The sequence below is a fragment of the Palaemon carinicauda genome, chromosome 21, assembly GCF_036898095.1.
Source record: "Palaemon carinicauda isolate YSFRI2023 chromosome 21, ASM3689809v2, whole genome shotgun sequence".
NCBI classification, from domain to species: Eukaryota; Metazoa; Arthropoda; class Malacostraca; order Decapoda; family Palaemonidae; genus Palaemon; species Palaemon carinicauda.
The window spans coordinates 74,930,996-74,951,374 of record NC_090745.1 but is presented as its reverse complement, the minus strand read 5'-3'; the positions used below and the strand labels follow the sequence as shown (position 1 = coordinate 74,951,374).

Genomic DNA, 20,379 nt, shown 5'->3' with positions numbered 1-20,379 from the left:
GGGACCGGCAAATTCTCTAAATCAGTGGTTACTAAAACCCAGAAGCCTAACACCTGATATCACACCAAGATGTAAAAGTGGTAGCATTTGAAGTAAAGATTGCCTCTCGAGTTTCCAGCAAATTTCAGAAGATAAGACTACTGGACCCTTGGTCTTTTATTAACCCTATTTGGGATAAAAGATCGGTCCAAAGGGTATAGTGGGATGTCCTCAGCTCCTGACTATTCTGCTTGATGGACATATGTATTTCATCATAGATTCCAGCACGCCTTTCTTGGTATATAGAGCCATGAAGAAAACAAAATTTCAAAATTCATATAGGTTACCTTCTTTTTAGATTATCATTAGTTACCCCAAACCAAAAATCACTTAAAAGAAAATGCGCTTAGGGCTGGAGCATACTACTTTTGGAAAACTTCACATTAACCTCACTTAACCTATGCTGAGAAAAAGTGTGAATTAACATAATTTTAATAACTTGATGTCACAAGTTTAAATGTGAAGGTTTTATGAATTAAAAGAAAATATCCAATTACCGGCAAATTTTTACTAAATTTTTTTTTTCAGCGTTAACAAGTGCGTTTCTTAGAAGGACAAAACCGCACAGATTAGCGGAAGGAAGCTATTGGTAAGCTTTCAATTTATTTCCTTCACATTCTGAAATACAGAATGTGTAATCTACCTTATTTCTAACACTGCTTGAACAGAACCAACCATTTCTTTTTCAAATTCGGGTTTGTGGCAACGTTTGATTAGAGGAATCATGTTTGTAGGTAGTAATTTGGCCAAGGCCCCAGCCACCCGTTGAGATACTACCACTAGAGAGTTATTGACTCCTTTGACAAGCCAGACAATATTATATTGGATCACCCTCTCTGGTTACGGCTCATTTTTCTTTTGATCACACATACACCGAATAGTCTGGCCTATTCTTTCCATATTTTCCTCTGTCATCTGAGATTACAATCTTCTTTATTGAAGGGGTTAACTACTGCACCTTAGTTGTTCAGTGGCTACTTTCCTCTTCGTAAGGGTAGAAGAAACTTCTTCTTGGGAGAAGTACACCTCAAACTCAAACCTTTGCTATCTAGTCTTGGGTAGTGCCATAACCTCCGTACCATGATCTTCCACTGTTTTGGGGTAGAGTTCACTTGCTTAATTTACTTACTTTACTTAAAGGGCTGCTTATCTGGTCCTGTACAGCAGGGGAACCCTACTCTCAACAGAACCTCCACGGTTGTTTTATGATGTTCATTCAAGAGCAATTAAGATTTCACAATGCATATTGTTCGCTTTCTGTTTAATCATTACTGTCAAAACAATCACAAAATAAGAAGGTATTCAGTTTCCTCTTGAAAGCTTTGATATTTTCAATTATTTGGATGTCTCGTGGGTGCCTATTGTATAGTCTCGGGGCCGCATATTTAACCAGACATGTATCTAGGTTCTGATAGTTCGAAACCATCTGTAACTATTCTCATGTCAGGACGATTTGTTGGTTGCACAATATGTAGCAATATTCTTAGATATTTTGGACGACCGGTTCCGATAACTTGGTGGGATATTGTACATATTTCAAAATCGATTCTCGCTTAAATTGGCTCCCAACTTAGATCAATTAGTATACGAGTGATCCTTTCTCTAGGTGGGACAATGTTTATCAGTCTTGCTCCTCTCTTTATATTTCGTAATTCCTAAATTTGTACTTTTGGTAGATTTTCGTAGATTGAGTTACATTAGTCGATTCTGGTAATCACACAGTTTATCACAAGTTTCTTTACGGAATATACATCCAGGTAATTTTTTTATAAAAGCAATATTTCTTGGACGATAACCAGCAGTTTTTATTACATCATCTATTTGGGATTCAGAGATATGTTGCAGTTAAGGAATATGCCTAGTTCCCGAAATTTACTAGATATCAGCACTGAGTCATTATTTTTGTTTATTTGAATATCACCCAAGCTTCTCGCAGTGTTTCTCTTTCCTAGCACCATAACACCAGTTTTGTTCTCTTTTAATTTTAGTTCTTTAAATGTCACCCATTCTCTAACACTATCAAGGATTCGGTTTAGAGTTTCAGTAGTGTCGTCTATATCCTTTTTGGAGAAGTAAAATTGTGTGTCATCGGCAAATAGTTTGAACTTCCCTCCATGCCTTTGTAGTATTCTCGATTGACCAATAGTATAGATGCAGAATAAGTTTGAGCCAAGTACACTTCCTTGGGGTACCCCTCTGTTTAAAGGTGCATATGGTGAATAAAAGTTTCCAATTTGTACACAGTACTTTCTACCAGACACGTATTTTTTTCAGGTATTCGAAAGATTGATCTTCAACGCCGATGCACCGTAGATCATTTAGTAGCAGTTCATGCACAACTGTATCAAAAACAGCACTAAGATCGACTAATATTAAAATGCCATATGTATTTTCATCCATCATTTCCAGCATATTCACAACAGAGCAGATGGCTGTGTCTGTAGAGTATAGTTTTCTGTAAGTAGATTGGTTGTCAGGCAAAGCTTCTATTACTTCCAAGTGAATGACTAGTTGTTCAAGAATTACGTATTCTAGTAGTTTTGAAACGAAGGATAGATCCAAAATAGGTCTACAGTATATGAGGTTAATTCATAGTAATCAAGAGCACTTTTCATAACTGGTGTGACTATAGCCATTTTCTCAGATTTTGGAAACTTGAATTTATCAATGCTTGGAGTTGCTATTCTCATAATTATATCGGCTAGATTAGAAAAGTTTCTCTCTCCAATTACTTCAGATATTGACATATGATTGATCGTGCGATGTTTTTTTTTTTTTTTTTTTTTTTTTTTTTTTAATAATCCTGGTGATGTCATCTTGTGTTATGTTGTTAAATCTCATTCATTTATTTGTGTATCGGGTGTATCATTAATCTGATCTTGAATATTTACAAATATCCTGCTTATATCTGTAATTTTGTTTTCAAAGAATACTAGAAAATTATTTGTTAGTTCCTGATCCCTGTATCCATCAGGTATCTTATTTTCGTTTACATTTCCCATTATTCCATTCAGGAGACGATATAACTTATTTATGTCTCTTGCTGCTTCGCGGTTCTTTCTCTCGTAGTATTATTTTTTTTTCCTTCTTACTGGGTAGTTGTATTGACACGTAGTAGTTTTGCATTCTACCGATGTACTTCCAGTTTTCAACCGATTCCACTTTCTTTCTTTTCGTCTTTTTTACTCTCTTTTTAACTAAAGTCTCTCTATCAAACCAAGGAGAGTTGGGTTTAACCGATATAGTCTTTTCCATCAATGGGACATGGTACCATATTTACGTTTACTCACTTTATTATAAGTGGTCGTAAGACAGTTAACACACATAGCTCCCAGCAAACGTTGGTTATCATGATTAAAGGTGATGTTGATAGCATTGTTTTTTGTCTTTGTAACTTCTTCAATAAATACGGTAGGAAAAAAAATTGAATTATGTCTAAAGTTTATGTTTTTTACTACTGGATGTTTCTGTAGAGGTACACTGAACGTTATAAGTTTGTGTACTGGGGAGATAGTACATTTCTCTTAAACATTCATATCAGATACAATGTTATTCATTCCATCACTCAAAACTAGGTCAAACGTATGGCCAGGTTATGTAGTTGTACAGTCGACATCATTCACTAGTTGATATGATTCTAATAGCTCACTAAATGCCAAAGCGTCAAGACTTGATGCGTCACTCATCCATAAATCGAAGTCTCTATAAAAAAACTAATACAATTTTTCTCCATGATAACCATCTCAATGAATGCAATGAATTCATCAAAGATGATACAAGGATTTTTTCTTTGAGGTTTGTCTTTTATGTGTAAAGTTTATTTCTATAACTATATTCGAAGTTTGTTACATTAGTTCTTTTTAATATTTTGAGATTTGAGTAACCTTTATAAAAAAAGAAATAGTCTGACAACCCCACCAGACCTACCCTCTCTCGGACTATGAAAGAAGGTATGTCATTTCAGTGATCTTGTCAAAGTTATTCAAACAGGTTTCAGATAATGGTAGCATGTACAAGTATTTTTCGTTTATCAATCCTCGAATATGGATAGTTTTATTACCAACAGATTGTATATTCATGTAGCCACAGTTTATGCCATCTTTAGTATCCATGATCAGTATTTTCTGCTAGTCTCTTCAACTTTAACTCAAAAGCTTTGCAATATCTTGAATTTACTGCATGGTCATTTGGTTTGTATGACTTTGTGCAGTTAATACACTTTGCCATTTGCGAGTTACATTCCTTGGTGGAATGTTTTTCTGAACATTTCCCGCAGAATTTATCATCAGTGGTAGCAGGTGGTGGAAGTGATCATATGGTATATATCACATATGTCATAAGTACCCAATTGCAATATAAATTTGTCACCATTGTCGTGAATAGCCTTTCGAACTTCAGGATCACATTGGGTAGTCCCAACTGCATCCTTTTTTTTTTATTTTTATTATTATTATTATTATTTTCTTTTTAAGTAACACGCTTATAGTCTCTTCTACGTTTTGGATTTGGTCTAGGTAATGATTTATTTGAATCAAGACATTTACTACTTCATCTTCACCATTGTACTCATCGCATACAATTTTTTTTTTTCTTTTTCCGATTTTTCTCGTATATGTGTCGAAACCAATGTCTGAATTTGGTTTGCAGCCTTTTCTCTGATCATTTGGTACCAAAGTTTACAAAAAAAATTCCATTTGAAGTTGACCTCGTGTTAAGCCTTGGAATAAGTTTAAGGGCCTGTGCGACCTCGTGTTTTCTTTCAGTAATTTTAGTCGTATTTTTTATTTAATTACCAACAGATGTTTTTCCTCAACTTAGTCAGCATATATCATTTTCTCCGGTTTTTGGTCCGTCAATGATTGAAGTGTTGCCTTAATTGATTCCATATTCATAGCAGAATTATCAACTTTTCAGTGAGGTCAATAATCAGGGTGGAATTTGCTGTGCTTACGCTAAGGTCCGTAACTTTGGTTTTCAATCCAGCAATTCTCGCGTCTTGTTCGCTGAGAGCCTTTTCTCTTATACTCAATTCTTCCTTCAATGTTGATATATATTTTATATATATGTTTGCTGCTCTGGCTTCAACTACGCAGTGTGGGCATAGCCAATTTAAGTTTCTTATTTTATTATCAGTGATGACAGTCACCATATACGCACATTTCGTAGGATAGGATCTATTGCACTCACATCCTATCCATTTTTTCCGGTCTCCCTCCGTGGTTTCACATATGAGGCAGACCGGGTTATGGGCAGACCTGGGGGCAGACATTGTGTACTGTTTCTTTTCACTTTGGTTTCTCCATAAGATTAATTTTCATCTTTCCAATAATATTTAAAGCGAGAAAGAAGAGCTAAAACACGACTCAGGGGGAGTGTTGAACACATATAACGTCTAAACCTCAACGGCACTCAGTCTTCACTACTTGAAGGTATATTCAGGCCCAATATTCTATATTGTTTCTCTTCCTCTTGTAATTTTGAGGCTTTTTCAAGTTTACATATAAAAGATTTATTTTAATGTTGATATTGTTCTTGAACTTCTGTTTTAGTTTATTTCCTTATTTCCTTTTCTCGCTTAGCTATTTTCCCAGTTGGGGCCCTTGGGCCAATAACACCTTGCTTTTCCTACTAGGTTTGTAGCTGGGCAAATATAATAATAATAATAATAATAATAATAATAATAATAATAATAATAATAATAATAATAATAATAATAATAATAATAATAATAATTCCTAAAATGATTCGTGATTGTATTCTCAATATCTCATTATTACCCTCTTTTCCACATGAACCTGGGACCTTTTGTCGAAATTTTGCTCTTCTGAGTTACGTGATCAAACTGTTTTAACTTTCAACATATACTCGTATGAGAGAAAATTCTTATACCAAAAAATTTGTATGTACTTTCATATGTAAATAAACACCCCTTAACAATTATATGTTTGTTACTTACACTAGAAAGAAAAATATTCAAATCTAGAATGTCTAAACATGCACGGAAAGAAAGGTATTTATGATGAAAGCATATTTGATTTAGGGCAACATTATTTGATTCATGATAAGAAGCTATCTCTACTGACGGAAATTAAGTGGTTTCCTGCTATAGCTGTTCAATATCTGATAAATAAATTAAGGAAATTAGATCAATATGAATAATTAATTTAATATTGATACTTTACTTAAATGACCTATTGGTAATGTATGAAAACATAATAAGTACTCATGATAAAAAAAAAAAAATTGTTATAATTTTCCAAATAATACTTTTAAACCTAACATTCTATATTATGATAAGTTTAAGTCCTTATTAATATGATTTGGAAATCATTAAATATTTCACTTAACTTCTATTGCTAATTCCTAATCACTCCCACATTGTTGCGAAAAAAAACCCTGGCTATCATATATCATATCTAACTATATATTTCAATGTCACTAATAGATGGAAACTCAGATTCGAGATAAAATATTGGTTGCATGCAATGTGTTGTATCAATCTCCATTTACACGAAATGTATAAAATCTGCGAAAACGCTACCACTAATTTTGTGCGTTCACGGATTCACCGTTCTGACACAAAAAATCATTAACTTGAAATTATGGCATGGATGTTAACTACCTGCTATATTTATTATGCTGAGCCGAGTTCCTCACGAAAAGCTGCATGTGTCAATCAACCTGTAACCTGTCAAGTGCAGGAGTTGATGGAGATGCAAGTACAAACACTTTTTTTTTCTCACATTTATAATTGATTTACTAAGGTTCATTTAAAGTGAAAGTTGAGATACAAGCAAAGGATAAATATATGAATGGTCAGTTATAACATCAACGTATTTGTCTTTAAGTCTAATTTCCTACTGTAGGTAATTTAATGTACCTTTGATCTCATGGGTTCGAGAGAACCAATGAGAATTGCTGATTCATTATGATTTCATCACTGATGTTTGAGAGGTTCCATTGAAAAAATATTTGTTTTTTTTTATTACCGACAATGAAATATTTTTGTATAACAAATGAATGTGAGTTTCTTCTTATCAATACATCTTTAAATATAATTGACCTGGAACTTAGTGGGTTGGTTTTATATAATCAGTAATTATATAAACTATTTGTTAATTCGTCTGAAAAATAATTTCACATTTTTTATGCATGTGAATTGGAGGGTGTAAAGGTTACCAAGCAGTACTTGCGCAAAAGTCTATTAAAATATTCTCATTTTGTTTTGCAAATGTTGCATTAAATATCATAATGCCAGAGCCACATGTAGACAATTCAAGACCATGCATGTCGTAACGGTCGAATGTGGCGTAAATTACTAACAAGCTCTAAGTTGATTAAAACACCAAGCCATAGTACGACATTACTGAGATGTGCATATCGATAGTAACTTACGTATATATGTAATCATATATCGCAGTACAACTCTGATTAGGCCATATCCCCATTTTCTGTTGTAACATGATGGCACAGTACCTAAACGCATCGAGAATGGCGCTGTTGTACTTGCACAGAGTGTCATTCACATAAGGACATGCTTTATAAACTCATACATATGGATGACAACATAAAAATAGCAGAATGAACTCTGCACTGATCATTTTCATTCCAGTTACCGACTCAACAACAGCTAGCTCTCTATGATCATAATTTTGGGAGCATGTGGCTCATGTCAGAATACCAGCATGACCCTGAATTACTTAAATCCATGTTGGACTATTATGATGACCTAATATAGATAAATATTGCGTTATGTATATCTACTGTCATACCATAGGCGTTACATATATGAACAGTAATATTGCACAGTATTGCTTTGGTAAAACAGGTTAAGACATTTAATGAAAGTACAGTAGCTATGTTATGAAGGATTTAATCGTTTATTAATTATCTCAAAGATAGGATGTGATTCTTCTTACTTTTGTATTGCAGTAGTCTCCAGTTTTGTAAGTGATGTTCTTTTGTTATTTTGTGATTTTATACAAGTGTGTTTACGCCTATGTTTTTACTTGAGAGTGATAAGCTATTACAAGCTGAATAGCAATGTAAGCTGTTAGCAGAATAAATGTATTTTGATAATACAAAACTTTCATTGAACCCCACCAAAAAGATTCGTTGACATATAGTGTGATAAAGGCATCTATTCTCAACTAATATTATTGTACATTACAGGTAAGTGAGTCGACATAGTAAATGTGTCGTAGTATATACATCAATTGGCCACAGTCAACAAGAAACCCATACAGAAGAAACAGCAATAGAGGCAGAGCAAAGTAGAAGACTTCAACTCCATGCAGCAGGAAACAAAAGCCAACTAGAGTAATGATACTATCATAGGCTAAAATAAAGTTCGATGTCATGAAAAAAGCCAATGTTAGATATTTTAATTCATATGTCTTAATGCCAAGTAAGGTAGGATTAAAATTTGTTATCAGTAGGCATTAGATGGTAAGTATTTTCTGTAAGCCACAGTTAGTTTTGCATGAAACAAGTGTAGAACTACTAAAGTTTATAGCACGAAGTTACAAAGAGTGCCATAAACTACATAGGAACTTTTTTTTTTTATCTTTTTATTAAAAAGTTAAATTACATATTCATTACAATTACAATATTTACAGTATAAACACATTTAATTGCATTTTTCTATAAACAAACCCATCTAATTTAACAATTTACAACATCACACATCTTGATTTTAATTTTCAGTCACTCAAAAACAAAAATTTATATACTTTTTGGTGAACATTTTATTCATTCTTTTTTTATAGATATATTTCAGAAGCCACCGATCATATTGAAATTTACTCTTAAGAAAGGCATCTGTTTCCTCCTTCGTATATCGTTTCTTCTTACTGACCCAATCAGCATATAAATAACCAACTATCAATACAGTGGCGCTATTATAATCCTTTTTCGTCCTATATTTGTAATTGAACATTAATGTGTTTAAAAAATTGTCCATGTTTATGTCACAAGTATGAAATAATACATTTTTGACATACATCAATATTGTCTGGATGTGCCTGCAAAAGTAAAATATATGCAAACTATATTCAACATCATCGCAATGATCACATTTATCACTGTCTCTGATATTCAACATTTTCAGACGATTATTTGTCGCCAAAGTTTCATGAGCATATTTAAAGGCAAACTCTCTCTCCATGATGCCAATGAAAGGTTTATTTATGCTGTCCCATACCATTTTCCAGTCCAAAAATGGATAACTCCCTTCAATTTTTGGGACAATCTCTGGCCTTATGAAATTATAACAATCTTTAGAACTTAAGTTATGAAATTTTGCATGGTGATAAACTTTTCTGATTACATTAATTGCAACTGAATAAAATGATGTTGACACAAATGAAACCTCATTTATTTCCTTCAAGTCCAACAAAAAACTAATTCTCATCTTGCAATAGAAATTACTTAAACCAATATCCTTTCTAATATCATTTAGAACTGCCAAACTGAAAATCGCCAAGGACTTAAAATAAACATTTATAATACCCAATCCACCTTTCTCTTTCGACAAACAAAGAGTATCTCTACCAACAGGATGGTAAGTTCCCTGCCATATATATCGGAATACATGCATATTTATTTGAGCAATGTACTTTTTCAAAGGAGGCAAAGTGTGTGATATATACCAAACTTTGGACAAAACTAGTGAATTAACAATAATAGCTCTTTGGAAAATAGATAATTGTCTTTGACTTAGCATATCTATGGATATTTTAATATTTTGAGTAAGGCGAGACCAATTTTCTTCACATGTAACCTCAAAATCACTATAATAAATTATACCAAGAATTTTGATACTTTCAACAGTTTTCAACCAACTGATAGGCCAAATTTTTCGGTTTTCCCATTTCCCAAACCCAATTATACTAGTTTTGTCCTTGTTTAGCTGTGCACCTGTCGCAAGTTCAAACCATTGCACTTCTTTATAACACTCTCTAACTGAATCATCAGTTGACAAGATCACGGATGAGTCATCTGCATAACCTTGCAGGCATATATTTACATTGTTTGGAAGGCTAGGCCCTATTATCTTGTTATTGCTCTTTATTGCTCTATACAAAGGTTCTTGAAATATACAATATAACAGCATTGACCTAGGGCAGCCTTGTCTTACTGACCTTTTAATACAAAAAGTTGAACTCATAAACCCATTTACCAAGATACTACTTACACAATCTTTGTACAGTATTCTAACTAGAGCCACAAATTCATCTGGTAAACCAAATTTCTTCATCACTTTAAAAACAAAATCCATATTAACTCTATCAAAAGCCTTAGACCAGTCTAAGCTTAGAATTGCTAACTCTTCACTCTTTTGTTTTGTATGAAAAATTACATCTCGAATCGTATTATTACAATTCACAATCGACCTTTCCTTCACTGCACAATATTGTTCTGGGGAGATAATCTTCCCAATAATACATCTCAATCTGTTTGCTAAAACCTTAGCAAAGATTTTATAGTCAACATTCAAAAGGGATATAGGTCTCCAGTTCTCCACCAAAGATAAATCTCCTATTTTAGCTAATAATTTTATTACACCCAAATTTTGACTATCTGACATATATTTCTCAGTCACAATGGATGTGAACACTTCCATAACGTCAGACTTTATTAAAGACCAAAACTTTTTGTAGAATTCTATAGGAAGTCCATCATACCCTGGTGATCTTCCTTTACACATACTCTTGATAGCATCAAAAACCTCAATTTCCTCTAATTCTCAACTTAACAAACTTACATCTTCCTGGTTTAGGACAGAATGGCATAGGTTAAGAAAATAATCTTGACTTTTTACCTGACCAGTTACCTTACTAAACAATTTTTCAAAGTGCTCCTTTATAAAAACAGAAATTCCCTCTGTGCTTTCTACAATGGAACCATCTGCTTGTTTTATGTTAGTAATGCGTGTATGATTTTTCTTTTTCTCAGCACCAAGTAGATGTGCAGATATTTTTTCCCCAGTTGTACGATCATTTAGTTTGGCTCTTATCTTTATACCCTCTAATATTTCATTCTGGATGTCACAAATCCTATTCTTGAGAATCTTAATATTTTCATAATTTACACTAGTTTTATAGTTAATATCATAAAGTTGACGCAATCTTGTTCGTAATAAGTTCAGCAATCCATACTTTTCTTGAGAAAATTTTTTACATAATTTGACAAAGAATTTTTTACATTGTGATTTTGCCCAGTCCCACCATAAGAGTATGTTATCAAATGTACCCTTTTTCTGCTTTATAAACTGCCATACATGTAAAAAAAATTCTTCAATTTCATCAGAATCTAAAACTTTAACATTCAACTTCCAATACCCTGTGCCAATTTTTTGTGTGTTTATGTTTAATTTCAAAACAACCATACTATGATCTGAAAAACTTATTGGAATGGTGTCTACAGATGTTATATTATCATATAATTTTACCGTATAAATCCTGTCTATTCTGGATCCATAGTTTTCCCGTATATAAGTGTATTCTAATATCCTGTTTGTGAATTTGTAATTATCTCTCAGAGCAAGGTTTTTCACGAGAGTACTCATAGACTTAGACAGTAAAGCTTTGTTATTATTACTGCAATCTCTTGTGCATGTTATACAGTTGAAATCACCTCCAAAAATAAGATAATCAATATTATGTCACAGGTAATGCAATATTTCATTCCTGAAAAAGTCTTCCCTTTCAGCAAATTTACTTGCACCAGATGGAGCATACACATTTATAATAGGTATAATGCAGTTATTGTTACATACCCTTACACCAACAATTCTACCGTTAGTATCCATCTCCTTGGTTAAAAGTTTAACATTTGTTTTATTATTTATACAAATCATTGTACCTCCTTTTAAATTGATTGATGGATTGAACACTATACACATAAAATTAGTGAGATAACTCAACCCTGAAATATCTTTTACGTTATGTTCTTGAATCAACAGAATATCAATTTTATAGTACATGATAAGGGACACAACTTTCATTTGTTTAATTACCTCATTTAAGCCATTAATATTTAAAGTGGCAACAGAAAGAGCCATTACAACAACGAACACTGAAACAATTACTTTTTCTTTTTCTTTGACAACCTATCTTTTCCATTCATTTTTTCTTCCTTCCTGTTTTCTTTATTGGATTTTCCTCTAATTAACTTTAATTTACCTACAGTATCTAAATCTATGTTCCACTGGCCTTTTGGCATCACGTCTGAGCCTTTATCATAATTTTTCAAATCGTCTTCAATATCACTGACTTTATTTACCTCTATATCCATGTCACGTTCTTCAGTAGCACCATCCACTGATTCATCATCCCTATGCACTGAAACCGCTATATTGATTTCCTTAAGATTTCCCGGTTCTTCATTTACATCATCTTCAACGGGAAAGAGACTTTCAACTGTGTAAGGAATACGAGTTTCATCTTGTGATGGAAGCCCTTATCCTCAGTTATTTCGGTAACTTGAGAAGCTCCTTCAGGTGCACTTTTTATTGCAAAGATGTCACTATCACTGTCGGTATCTGTTAAATTATCACCATTACCTGGAACATGACCCTCCAGGTCACGTGATCGACCTTCTATTTCGACTGAGTGTTGATGAACAGCAACATCATCAACATTCTTGGATGAGGGAATGGTCACTAGTTGTTCTCCTACTGCTTCGCATAAGTCGCCTATCTGGTCCTCTCCGTGGTTGCTGGATTCTTCTTTATCATTTTCAATACTCTTTCCATCACATGGTTGCTCCACATTTGCTTCATTACCTGTTGCCAGTTGAACATCAGGAGTACCATCTTCTTTCGATATCCGACCCTTATCGGAATCCTTGCCGGGCATTGCTGGGAAATCATTCAAATTAAAAATATTTAACTTAGGCTCACTATCCATATTACAGTTAACTGCCATATGAGAGTCTCTTCCGCACTTGTAACACGTCTTTTTCTGACCATTATATAAAAACACAACATTATAACCACAAATATTTATGGAGGATGGGATATTTTTCTTTATTTCCATTTTCACAGTGCGTGTTCCATTTTCTAGATCATTCGCTCTCCCATGAGAAAAGGTATTATGTCTGAGATGAAGAACTTTCCCATACTGTTCGAGGACACTAATTAAAAGGGAGTCTTCTATATCAAAGTGTGCATAACGTATTGATACATAGGTATATACACTACTCAAATTTACTACTAGGGCCTTTTCACCATTACCGAAATGAATCACTTTGTCTTCGTACTCTCGTATAAAGACATCAAAAACCTTCTCAATAAATTTCACAGCCACTCTGTTATTTGGTATGTTCGGAAACCCTCGTATGTCTTTTTCACTTATTTTTAACTTATTAAATATGACATCACATGCCGACTCATAATTAGGGGAACACGAAAATTTTAAACCAACTGTAGTCTTTGGTTTAAGTCTCGCAGCCATTGGAAAGTTGTTGGCCATCGTAGCTGGTAGAAAACGCTCCATTTTCTATGATGACGTCATATCGCCTCAGGCGACATGAAACCTCAGGCTTGGCGATTCCTTGGAGGTGTATCGAGGCAAACTACGTCTAATAATATAAACTATGACACAAACTAGTTCACTTGAACACTAATTAGTTCACTGGCATCTTACTCACAAGTTGTAGTCCAAATTCATAAGAAAACCATCGGAAAACCGTCTCAAAATCACAAAATGAGCAGAGCGTTCCAAATAGCATTTGTAAACAAACAGAGCTTCTTCTTCTTCCTTCTACATAGGAACTAGGTTAAAATCAACTTTGTTTAGGTGATTACAAGTTATTTTTGTAGATTTCATCTGCTTAACCTAATATAGGTAAGAATTCAAAATGCCCTTTACATACATCACCCTGAGAAATTCAGCATTGTTGCTGAACCCAATTTTGTTGCAAAACGATGGCAACAGTGTTGTGATGAATTAAAGATATATTTAGAAGCAGTAGTTGGTATGCAAGATGAACAGAGGAAGGCGTTATTACTGCACTCAGCGGGTAGAGAGGTTTGGGAAGTTTTCAAGACACTACAACCTGCCGTTGACACAAATGAAGCTTGGTTTTATGGCTATTACCACATATGTTGCCTCTCAGATTAATAAATTTTTGAAAGGTATCAATTTACAGCACAAGCATATCAGAAAGAAAATAAAGGTTTAGATGTAATATCCAGTAGAATTAAAATTTTGTCAGTGTGATGAGAATTTCTTTAGTTAGAAAATGTTATCATAGATCAAGTTATTGCACATCACAAGAACTAAGAAAGAATACTGCAAGATAAAGATTTGACACTATATAAAGTATTGATTATAGGCAGAGCTTTAAGAAACATAAAATAGGCCAATGAACACAATAGGCAATTCTACAATCAATAGAATGAAAAATTCTAAAATCAGCAAGACAAGCTCAAGGTAGAAAGAAAACGAAAATCAGAGAAAAAATATGTCAAAGCCTTGCCATAGGAAATTCCCAAACTCAAATGTTCATAAATATCAGAATTAGACCTATACCCGTAAAACAACAGGAAGAAAACCCATATACCATAGGTGTGGCAAAACTGATCCTCTTACATATGAAGCAAGGAAAGGCCCTGCTACGGATCAGACATGCCGGAATTGTAGAAAGATGGACCATTTGGCAAATGTTTGTAAATTCCCTAAACAGTATGCAATGAAAATAAATGCTACAGTTGATACTATAGGCCAAGAGAATACTGCCGAAAATGTTCATGATAATCAGTTAGGTCAGAAACTGATTTTGCGAGTCGCATTAATTCTGTCAACAAATGTGCAACGAAACATATATGGGTAGAAGTGATCATAGATGGTAAACCAATTATAATGCAAATTGACTAAGTAGCTGAAATTATCAATTATGTCTGAGAAAACAGGTAAAACTATTCCTAATTTGCTATTTGAAGGTACTAATATAGTTTCGAAAGGGTTATAGTGTTTTTGATAGTCGGGTAATATGTGCTTCAAGTGTAGAAGTACTATATAAAGAACGGAGATTAGACAGAATGCCATTAACCGTAGTTAAAGGTAAAGGAAAACTTCACTAGGTTTGGATTGGTTACAGTATTTTAAATTAGATTGGCCTAGCATTTTGATGGTTACTAGTACACACGATGAGTTCCAAGATGTATTTGAAGACAAAGTTAGTACAGTAAAGAACACATAGGCACTTCTCGTTCCGAGATCAGATATTACTCCTAGATTTTTTGCTCCAAGACCAGTATCATATGCATTGAAAAGTGTAATTGAAACAAAAATCAAAAGATTAGAAAGTGTTGGTTCAATGGGAAAGGTTGCATACTCAGATTGGGCTAACCCCTTAGTTCCTAGTGTAAAGGAAAATGGAATGGTTAAGTTATGTGGAGATTACAAGGTAACATTGAATCCACAGCTTCAGGTAGCTCAACATCTTTTACCAAATCCGAAAGACATGTTTTCATCAATGTCAGGATATACTTGATTTGCTTAGTTGGATCTTAGGCAAGCATTTCAGCAGCTTCCCATGGAGGAGAATTCACAAGAGCTATGTAAAGTAAATACATCCTTAGTTTTGTATAGGCTAACGAGATTGCCTTATGGAGTAACAAGTAGTACAGCTGTATGGCAACAAACTATGGATATGATTTTTTCAGGAATGTAAGGATTATTCATTTCTATAGATTATATTTTAATCTCTGATAAAGATGAAAAAGAACATAGAGAAAGATTACGGACAGTCCTGAAGAAGTTGAAGGAACATAACATTAGAGTAAATAAGAGCAAATGTATTTTACAAGTTGATTCATTGGAATACTTAGGTTTTATAATTAATGGAAAAGGTATTTACAAGACTAAAGAGAAAATTAAACCAGTGCACTTAGAAAATGTACCAGAAAATGTTAAGAAATTATAATCATTTCAAGATTTAGTAACATTTTATGGGAATTCTATCCAGAATTTATCTACAATTGCACATCCATTGTATAACTTGGTGAATAAGGATGTAGAGTGGAATTGGACCAAAGACTGTCAGGAATCTTTTGAAAGAATCAAGCAGGAAATATTATTATCTACATTTCTATTACACTATGGAAGGGATTTACCAGTTAAATTAGTTTGTAATTTATCGCACATAGATTTAGGTGCAGTATTATTTCATGTATTGTCAGATGGAACACAAAAGCCAATCACCTTGGCTACTAGAGAATTGAACAAGGCTGGAAGGATTTACTCTCCAACAAAAAAAAAGGCTTAGCTTTAGTGTATGGAGTTGGGAAATTTCATATGTATCTTTATAGAAGGAAAAATTTCACATTGCTACAAATCATAAACTTTTATTAGCAATATTGGGTTTAATAGCAAGTTTACCTACTTTGGTAGATGGAAGACTACAACGTTTAGCAATTATATTAGTCGCATATCATTAGGATATAGAATTTCGTTCTACATCCAAGATGGGTAATGCAAATGCTTTATATAGATTTCCAGTAGACAAAGCACCAGAAGAGTATGATGACAGTATATTGCTAGTTTCAATATATGATATACCCCTTACATCAACTAATATTGCACACAATAACTAGAAAGACCCAATAATTAGTAATATTTTATAGAGTTTAATGACAGGTAGGGACTTATGTGGAAATGGGGCAAATTTTAAACGCTATAAAGATATCTGGATTGAATTGAGCATAGCATAAGGTTGTATAATGAGAGGGTCAAGAGTAATTATTCCTAGTTCCCTAAGAAATAAGGTTTTGTCTGAAATACATGCTGATCACCAAAGCATTCTCATATCAAAGTTTATAGCAAGGACTTTTGTCTGGTGGCCATGTGTAGACAAAGATATTGAATTATTTGTACGAAATTGTATGAATTGTGTTTTGCAACAGAACAATCTACAATTTGCTGGAATGCACCCATGGGACTTACTCAGTTATTCATGGTAAAGAATGGACATATATTTCGCAGATACTTTCTTAGGTTACTTGCTTTTAATAGATGTAGATGCTTACAGTAAGTGGCAAGAAGTAATTCCAATAAAGACAACATCTTACACAGCAGTAAAAGAATGAATGCAATTTTTTTCTTCACATTGTATTCCAGAAAGAGTTGGAACTGATAATGGTTCACAGTTTACCTCAAAAGAGTTGTTTTATGATGTAAATGGTATTAAGCATACATTTTCAGCACTATATCATTCTTGCACGGATGGAGAGGCTGAAATGTCTGTTCAAACATTTAAGTATAACATGAAGTGTAGAAAAGTAACTGCAAATAATATGTTTTATCATATGTCAAATTCTTATTGTCGTATAGAACAACACTGCATGGCACAACAGGTATGACACCATCAAATTTGCTGATTAGGAGGTGGATTAGGTGTAAGTTAGATTTGTTGAATCCAAGTTTGCAATATGATTTAGAAGTGTTTCCCAACCTTGTCCAACCCTAGCATCCCCTGTTGTCATGTCTAAGCAGTCCAGCACCCGCTAATTATCCTAATTATTAATATCTTATTACTAGGTAACTAGAAGGATAAGGGAATGTGAAGTGCACTGCTTGATCAATTTTATTTTGTTCATTCCTTAAAACTAACACAAAATACCAATATTGTTTATAAAAGAAATAAAAAAAAATGAGAAAAAATGAAATTGCATGGATTTAAATATGTACAACTGGGTAATCAATCATCCTGTACATACATCAATGTGATTTTTACTGTTGCTTATATGCAACTAGTTTCTCAATTCGAGGCTTTGTGTTGGCCAGAACTACCCTCCAATCATGAAGCAACCTAATTTGAAGTCAGTTCCGGGCAGTTGTTTTGATTTGGAGCATGGTGGAGAAAGCCTTTTCACAGAGGTAGGTAGTTGGAAATGGGATGTTCATTTCCAGCGGTGCCTTTGCTAATCCAGGGTATGCTACCAACTGATCACACAAGAAACCTGACAGCGGTAGTGTGTGAAATTTTGTTCGACAAGCCTGGTTCACCTGCAGATCAATAAGCTCCTCCTTTAGGTTATTATCATCATCCACATCTGCCAAGAAGGGCTGCTGTATCCATTCTGGAAATGAATGATCCATGGGGAAGTATTGTGCCATAGTGGTCTCTAGGAGTGAGGGGTGAGCAACAATGTTTTCTACAAGCATTGGCTGGATTGTCTTGTCTCCATCTTTTTCATCCAGGATAGGAAAGCTTCCTACATTTCCTCCATGGATTCGACGCTTCCACAGTGATATTTTCTTCTTGAAGGCTTCTATGTTCTCTGTACAATCCTTATTATCGGCAAATATGCCTTGCATGGACAAGTTGATATCATTCAGATGACTGAAAATATCTGCCAGGTAGGAGAGGTAGAGAATGAAAATTTTTGTCCTCAAAATTTTCAACAAAATCACTCTGATAATCTCGGAGAAATATTGCAATCTCATCAGCGAGCTCTGCAATACGTGTCAGCATTTTTCCGCGGGAGAGCTATCACACTTCAGTGTGGAGGAGAAGCACCTGATTTTCACCTCCCATCTCCTCAAAAAATAACTTGAACACTCTGTGGTTTAAAGCACGTCCCCGGATGTAATTGACAACTTTACCACAGACGGACAGAACTTCTTTGAAATGAGAGTGCAATGTCTTTACCGGCAAAGCATGGCGATGTAGTACACAGTGCTTCGTAATGATATCTAGTACCCTCTCCTTCACTAGAGCAGCAAATCCAGACTTATTCCCCAGCATGGCTGGGGTACCATCTGTGCAGACTGATCCTTCCTCCTCCCACTTGATCTGATGCTTCTGAAAGAATTCGTCCAAGAGTCGGAATACATCTGCTGCTTTAGTCGTTGTCTGCAAAGCCAAACAGAGGAGGAATTCATCTTTAATCTCGCCATCTTTGATGTAATGGTTATACACAATCAGTTGACTTAGGTTGGAAACATCAGTTGATTCATCCAACTGCAGACTAATGCGGGTAGGACTTGCTTGAATCTCCTCTAGAATTTGGTCCAAGATGTCGCAACTCATATCTTTAACTCTTCCTCCAATGACATTATTGGACAAAGGCACATCCTTCATCTTCTTGGCTGCCTCTGTTCCCAAAATTAACTCAACCATCCGAATGGTGCATGGCTTAATAAAATTTTCTGGAGCCGAATAGGAAGCCTAGGCCCTAATGCACTGGTATGCCACTTCATATGAAGCTTGTAGAAAGGGTATCTGCACTGGCTTGAATTCAAGTTCGGGGTAGTATACTTTTATTCATATCTAGCCCTCTTCGCCTGCAAGGCCTCGAGAGACTGTTCATGCTCTGTCGCTGGATGCTTCAACTGGTGGTCTCGGAGTCTAGTACAGTGAACCCTCGTTTATCGCGGTAGATAGGTTCCAGACGCGGGCGCGATAGGTGAAAATCCGCGAAGTATTGACACCATATTTACCTATTTATTTAACATGTATATTCGGACTATTAAAACCTTCCCTTGTACGTAGTACTGTTAACAAACTACCCTTTAATGTACAGAACACTTAATGCATGTACTACAGTACCCTAAACTAAAACAGGCACAAATATTAAAGGCGATTTTATATCATGCGTTTCCTAAACACCTAAAAAGCACGATAAAAAATGGCAACCAATGTTTTGTTTACGTTTATCTCTGATCATAATGAAGAAACAAACTCATTTAGTGTACTGTACACATATATGTATAGGTTAGTTTTTGCATCGATTATATTGATGTATACAGTATGTTGATTTTGTTATTACCAATGTTTTACTTAATTTTCCTTAGGACTTCCAAATGAAATGTTTTTCTTTATGACGCCACCTGAAACGACGGCGTCATAAAGTACGCTCAGTAAACAACCACGCTCAGAACAAAGAAGGCATTTAACGCGCATGATGAAAGTGATAAATAATGATATTTACAGTAAAAGCATTTACAAAATATGTTATTACAAATATTATTTACCGTATCTATATAAAATCATACAGTACATACTGTACGTAGCAAAGCAGGAAAACAATTTACGAGAGAGAGAGAGAGAGAGAGAGAGAGAGAGAGAGAGAGAGAGAGAGAGAGAGAGAGAGAGAGAGATTGTTTTACGTACGTAAATGTAAATTTTAAACAAAAAAAATATGATAGGCTTTTAAAACCTTCCCTTTAACTTAATGCATACAGTACTAAACTATAAAACAGACACAAATATTAAAATGTTTAAGTAAAAAAATAAAGATTGTTACTGTACTCACCACGAAAGAAGTTCAAGAAAAACTTGAATGATGATGGCGATGAATTTGCTGCACAGTAGAAATGATGATGATGA

The 20,379-nt window shown here is 34.3% G+C and overlaps 2 protein-coding genes across 2 annotated transcripts; both read right to left on the bottom strand.

Moving 5' to 3' along the window:
• Nucleotides 1-17,867: 17,867 nt before the first annotated feature.
• LOC137614975 (protein FAM200C-like) lies at nucleotides 17,868-18,365 on the bottom strand. Its single transcript, XM_068344619.1, has one exon. It carries the CDS (start codon nucleotides 18,363-18,365, stop codon nucleotides 17,868-17,870), a length of 498 nt encoding a protein of 165 aa, XP_068200720.1.
• Nucleotides 18,366-18,540: 175 nt separating this feature from the next.
• LOC137614974 (protein FAM200C-like) lies at nucleotides 18,541-19,170 on the bottom strand. The gene has a single exon (XM_068344618.1). It carries the CDS (start codon nucleotides 19,168-19,170, stop codon nucleotides 18,541-18,543), a length of 630 nt encoding a protein of 209 aa, XP_068200719.1.
• Nucleotides 19,171-20,379: the final 1,209 nt, after the last annotated feature.

Coding starts and splice junctions, on each gene's coding strand:
- LOC137614974 (XM_068344618.1), bottom strand. CDS start 19,170: ATGGTTGAGTTAATTTTGGGAACAGAGGCAGCCAAGAAGATGAAGGAT.
- LOC137614975 (XM_068344619.1), bottom strand. CDS start 18,365: ATGCAAGGCATATTTGCCGATAATAAGGATTGTACAGAGAACATAGAA.